The 6000-nt window shown below is 38.3% G+C and overlaps 1 protein-coding gene across 2 annotated transcripts in view; it reads right to left on the minus strand.

The window, feature by feature from the left end:
• Window positions 1-1095: 1095 nt before the first annotated feature.
• The window catches only part of ap2a1 (adaptor related protein complex 2 subunit alpha 1), a 28752-nt gene continuing 23847 nt past the window's right edge, over window positions 1096-6000 (minus strand). For both annotated transcript variants that reach the window (XM_077534535.1, XM_077534526.1), the window contains 4 exons: window positions 5615-5731; window positions 4976-5045; window positions 4643-4777; window positions 1096-2781 (listed from right to left, as the gene is read on the minus strand). In XM_077534535.1, the coding sequence (XP_077390661.1) occupies window positions 2704-2781; window positions 4643-4777; window positions 4976-5045; window positions 5615-5731 (400 nt within the window). In that variant the 3' untranslated portion in view covers window positions 1096-2703. The remainder of the gene's footprint in view (window positions 2782-4642; window positions 4778-4975; window positions 5046-5614; window positions 5732-6000) is intronic.

The raw sequence follows: 6000 nt of genomic DNA on the forward strand, positions 1-6000 counted from the left end.
CAATATCAAATCAATTTTCCTTTGAGTGTAGTATTGTTTCATAAAACCATGAATCGATTATTTTAATCTCTTTTCCCCCATAAATTAACAAGAAAATATAAATTTAAAGGGACACTTAACTCATAGAGCCATTTTCAGCAGTAAAAAGTCAATATTTTGTCTAGAATTGATTTAACTTAATTATTTTTCATGTATGATGAATACCTTTAAAAAGTTGTTTTTTTTTACTTGCTGTCGACTAAAGATGACATCACCTGCGCTGAGGAAGTAGGTAGCGACCAATCATGGCTCAATTTGCTGACAAACCCCAGAAAACAGGTGAGCCATGATTGGCTGTTACCTACTTCCTCAGCACAGGTGATCATCAGTCGACAGCAAGATGAAAAAATAGTTTTTAAAGGTATTAATTGGACGTGAAAAATAATGAAGTTATCAAATGAATTCAGGCCAAAATATGAAACTTTTACTGCTGAAAATGGTTCAATCAATATCTCTTTAAAGGCCACATTTTTTTTGTATATTTCCTTGAACTTTGCTGTTCACATGATTTTAAAAGTATTTTCTTACATTTATGAATAACCTGGCTTATTGCACTTTATGACAATTCAGAATATTTTTCATATCTACAATTATTGACTTATGAACCATACTGGTGTGAATGTTGGTGTAATACTTAAGCTACAAGTATCATAACGCATTACTATTAATCAAGAAATGAATCATTTAACCAGGTACTACCTCCACAAAATTGAATGTTTGCGGAGTTTTATTATCATGCCGTTTATATTAAGAATTGATGTTCCATAATTAATCAATATCGGATTGAACTGAAGTGAATCAAATCGGGGAAAAAAAATCAAAATCGAATTGAACTGAACTCTTGTGAATCGAAATCGAATCGATTGAGGAAATTGGAAACAATACCATTCTAACTTGTAGCACAGAATGATGAAAATTAAGACTTGACTTCAGAAAGGCTTTTGTGCATCTGAATGCCTGACCACTGCTGACCTATTGTTTCTTTGACATTCTGTTGCCTAGGACTCAATGATGTCATGCTGTTGGAGTGCAACAGTGAACACAGGAAACATCATGTCTGATATAGGGCATAGTTTTACTTTCACATTTTTCATTACAGAGTAATTGTAATTCTAACACAGGTATTGGACATTTTTTTAACATCAATACATGAGGCTGCATTAGCTAGTGGATACTGCATAGACACGCACACACAAACACACACGCGCACAGAATGGCAAAAAATGACTAAGCTTTCGTTTTGTGATTGCCGTGCAGCCACAGATTGTAATGCGACAATGTCCCCGAAATATTGAAAGGATTTCTTCTCCTTTCCTGCTTCCAGCCTCACATAAACAGAGTTCCCTGTAGTTAGAATGGACAACTAGTATTCTTCCACAACAATGCTGCTGCTGCTGTGTGCAAGAGGAAGCCCAACAAAGAATATCAGAGCTGTGGATCTGTGAATAGAAATATTTGGAGGTGTCTGGATTCATTTTTCGACTGAGAAGATTCTGTATGCACATCAAGTCAATATCGGTGTATTCGCATCATTAGGACTATTTTATCTGATGGGTAAAGACAAGGTTTGAATACATTATCCTTAGAAGCGAAGTGTTCAATTTAAAAAAAAAAAAAAAAAGGCCCCAAAAAGGCAATTAAGCATCTCTTCGGAAACAATGTTAAGCTAACGTTCCACCTGGACATCCCTCCAGGCAGTGAGTACAGGAAGTCCTAACTGTTTCAACTCTGAAAATGTCGACCCTGTGTCAGTCACCTCACATCCCATCCCGTTCGCTGCAATTCGTCTACACGGACGGGCAGCCCGGGAAAGATCATTGAAGCCAACCTCCAGATGGGAATGTCAATGAAAGCAATAAAGTAACACACTGTGGCATATTTACACACGTCAACAAACAAACAAACCAACCATCAAGGTCAATGAAATGTAGGGCTACTCATTACGGAGCCCCAGGAGAGGAATCAGTTTATTCCCACAAGGGGGATGGGCCGGTCATGCTGGAGGGTCTCACAGAGGATCCCAAAAGCCTTAAGTGCAATTTCACTGGCCTATGATCAAGGGGAATGCTTGAAATTAGAGTGCTGGACCTTCAGGTCTCCCTTCATTTTTGGACCCCGACGAGGAACCACGTGTGTGCGGCTGTGGACAAGAATATGGGTCCATGTGTATCATCCCCCCCATTTGAATTCAAGGAATGATCGACCAATTGATTGATAATAAATCAACACACACACACATGCACGCACACGCACTGTACATATAGCATTATTAATACATAGCAGCCAGGATAAAGCAGAATAGGACCACCACAGCACACTGTGGGATACACGCGCGCGCACGCACACACATACACTCGCACAGTCCTGGCCGCACACACCAGCTACACAGGTCAACACCATAAAGAAAAAAATAAAATAATGTAGCATTATGTTAATAAACAAATCGAAGATGAACTTGAATTAGAATGACAATAATATGGTCACCGCTGCTAACAGTGACAGCTTTTTCCCTTATGTAGGTTACACCTTTTTTTTGTTTGTTTTTTGTAATAAAGAACCATTGTTGGTAGGAGGAAGAGAAGTGTGGCAGGAGAGGGGCGGACTCGCTGGTCGGGGGAGGAGAGGGAGTACTGGTCTTGATAAAGTTCTGCAACTCCGAATATTCTAGAACTGTTGGGCCAGCAACTCGCAGAGACGCATTGACACGGAGTCCTTGCTGCAGCGCAGAGTCAGTCGGTACATCTGTGCACACACAGACATGTATTCAACTGCAAATGCATGCATGGTAAGAGATGACAATGGATCCCAAATGGAAATGCATCAGAAAAGTTGTTCAACAAAATCCAATATCAGAGATTTTTTTCTGAATGTGATCTAAGGCTGCACAATATTGGAAAAAACTGACATTGCGATTTTTTTGTTGTCTGCGATATATATTGCGATATTAAAAACAGAAGACTTCTCACCAGATGACTTGAATAGCTCTATTTGCGAAGAGGTTAACGCAACATGACACCATTTGTATTCATACAATATCAAATGTGCATTGTATTTCGTCTCCATTGTAATGAATGCGGGGGGTGGGGGTGGGGGTATTTGTTTTATTTATTTTTTTTCCAAATCCAATTTTTGTGTTAGGAATGTGAAAAATACACACAAAAAAAACAAACAAAAAAAACAAACAAAAAAAAAAACCTGTACTGTACTCAAGTCTCAATGGCATGAATAATCAACCGAAAAAACAAACAAAACAAAAAAGTCATTTTGGGGGTGAACTACTACTATGTTTTATTCCAATTCAAAAACTCTACATTTTACCACAAATATTTGTCTGATTTCTAATTAAATATTATCATCAATAGTATTATAATAGAATGAAATTGTCTAAGAACAAGTTACTTTTTAGGTGCTAAGCCATATCTTAAATGTGATGAGATTTGTCTGGACCATAAATGAGACACTTTAACTATTATGATTATTAATATTATTATTATTATTAACTTACCAACTGCAAGACACAGCCTGGTTAACTCGTTTAAGGCAACTGCCCTCACCATGTTTCTGTACAGCATTGTCTGTCTATCTGGCATTTTATACCGCTTGTCGAACGTGTGGATGTTTTTTTTTTTATATATATATTTTTTAACCCTTCTTTAGTGACGGTGTTGAATGAATGTTAGCGTGTCTTTCGCCAAGTAAAAGGTCCGTGATTTGTCGATGCTGTTTGGACGCGATGCGGCAACAATGGCGAGTGACTGGCAGGAGGGAGGAAGGGAGGGAGGGAGACTAGCGAGGCAGGCTACACGGAACATGGCGTAACTGCAGCTTTTATGAAGTAAAACAAATGGTTGCATGTTCAAATAAATAAATAAATACATCACACGTCCCGCGATGTGACTATCGCGCATGCGCACATCACGATGGCGATGTTCACACGGTATATCGTGCAGGCCTAATGTGATCTGACTAAAACTGTGACATGTTGGGCATAGTGGACAAAGGGATGACTGAATGGAATGTCGTTAAACTGCCCCATAATACATTGTACATTTCTTCTATTTTCAAATCTAGTAATTTTGTGTTCAAGACCGTGATGGAGAATAAAGGAAATCCTCTACCGAAATGGAAAGGCAAAGATTCAGTGGGCGAGGTTGTGGTTTTCACTCAGTCTGTATAGGGCGAGCACTTCAATTGTTTCAATTGAAATTCAGCCAAGGCTTCTAAAATTGTACAGTGAGTGGATAGCTAACTAGCTTTAGTGCGGCCAGGGAGAGATTAGACAAGTTGGTGGCACAGCAATGACACATTCTGTCTTTCCAAGCCAGCAGGAATTTTACTATACCAACACTTAAACTATATGGTCTGCACATCATCTGGATTCTTTTCAGGCATTTGAATAGGATACAAGCACAATGGAAATGTGCTTGTCCTACTACGTCAATGGAAAATTTGACATCTCTTATTTTATCCCTGGTCCCATGAGCCTTTGCGAGAATCATGGGCTTCCCACTGCACAGTAAGCGAATCACCTATATATGCTCCAAAAAAAACACAGGAAAACCTGGTAAACCAAAGTTTTATACACATCTGTACGTTGTTGTACCTGTGCCTGGGCGTTGGGCTCCAGTCTTAACAGGCAGCCAACCTGCTGACCCTTGGTCTGGATCACTCCAGCAGACACGTAATTCTCCGGGTTTGGATCGACATTGTCCAGCAAGGCCGCTCCTAATCCCAGTAGCTACAAGAAAGCAACAACAAATTCAGTGCTATCAAGAGTCATGGTTAAAGTAGTGGAGTGAAGTTTTGACTAACATTGCCCCCCCCCTTCCAAAAAAAAACAAAACAAAAAAAACACTAACAAATTAATGAAGGAGATACACACAGTATGAAGACAAAACAACTATTGAGAGGAGGCACAAAGAGAATATTGACATACCTTAGCCTTGAGTACTTCTGTGTCCATGCTGTGGTTGGCCTTGAAAATCTTTTGTGCTTCTTGCTGAGGCCTGATGGCAGTAAATATAAAAGCTTTACTAGTTAACCTAAAGAAAGTAACACAACACTTTTTTTTTGTTTTCCTTCAATCCAAAAACCTGCATCCAAATCTTTCTCCATAGAACTACATCTATGAATAAACTCTTGCCATTATTATCAAAGCATTAAGCATCATTTTCCTTTTTCTGTTTTGCATCATCATCCCAAATTTATTACCCTTAAATTCCAGTGTGGGTGAATCACGGTCCTCTGAAATCCAGCACTGAAATGTTTCCCAAAATATCTTAGTGTATGTACATTAAAAAAAAAAAAATGTCTCAATCAAAGTCCCTTTATCAGAGTTGCAAAAAAAAAAAAAAAACAGAGCATATTTGGTCTACATTAAACTTCGGTCTCATAAAAATCCTCACAAGGATTAACATCATTCATCACCTTAAAATTTGCTTCTTTAGCCTTTGGCTAACAAAATACATCTAAAAAATCTCTCTCTCTCTCTTTGTAACCAGACTGCTAGAACATTCAATTCTCTGGTTTTATAATCTTTTGTTATGGTCACACCTAATACTGGGCCCAAACTTACTGGCTAAGTTGTTTCCAACGCTGGAAGAAATCATTCGAGTTCATTTCAGTTGGCTGGAAGAATTTGTTGATGGTGACAGGCAGCTTGAGCGTCAAGTTTTGCAGAGCTCCTCCGTATCTGGAACACACAATTAAATACAGTACAGTCTAATGCAATATTTTGTTCCATTATTTGTTCTTCCAAAAAGTTGACATGTTACCTGAAAAAGCCGTGTAGCACACACTTCACTGATTTAAGTCCACAATTGTGTTCGATTGATATTTTTACAGAAAGGAACATTTTAAAGCAGCAAAATGTTTTTTTTGACTGATACTGTTCCAAGACAATTCCCATAAAATGACCATTTTACAAGTTGTAAAATTTGGAAAGTTACCAGTATCTTTCTG

The sequence above is a fragment of the Festucalex cinctus genome, chromosome 1 (genome assembly GCF_051991245.1).
Source record: "Festucalex cinctus isolate MCC-2025b chromosome 1, RoL_Fcin_1.0, whole genome shotgun sequence".
Taxonomy (NCBI): domain Eukaryota; kingdom Metazoa; phylum Chordata; class Actinopteri; order Syngnathiformes; family Syngnathidae; genus Festucalex; species Festucalex cinctus.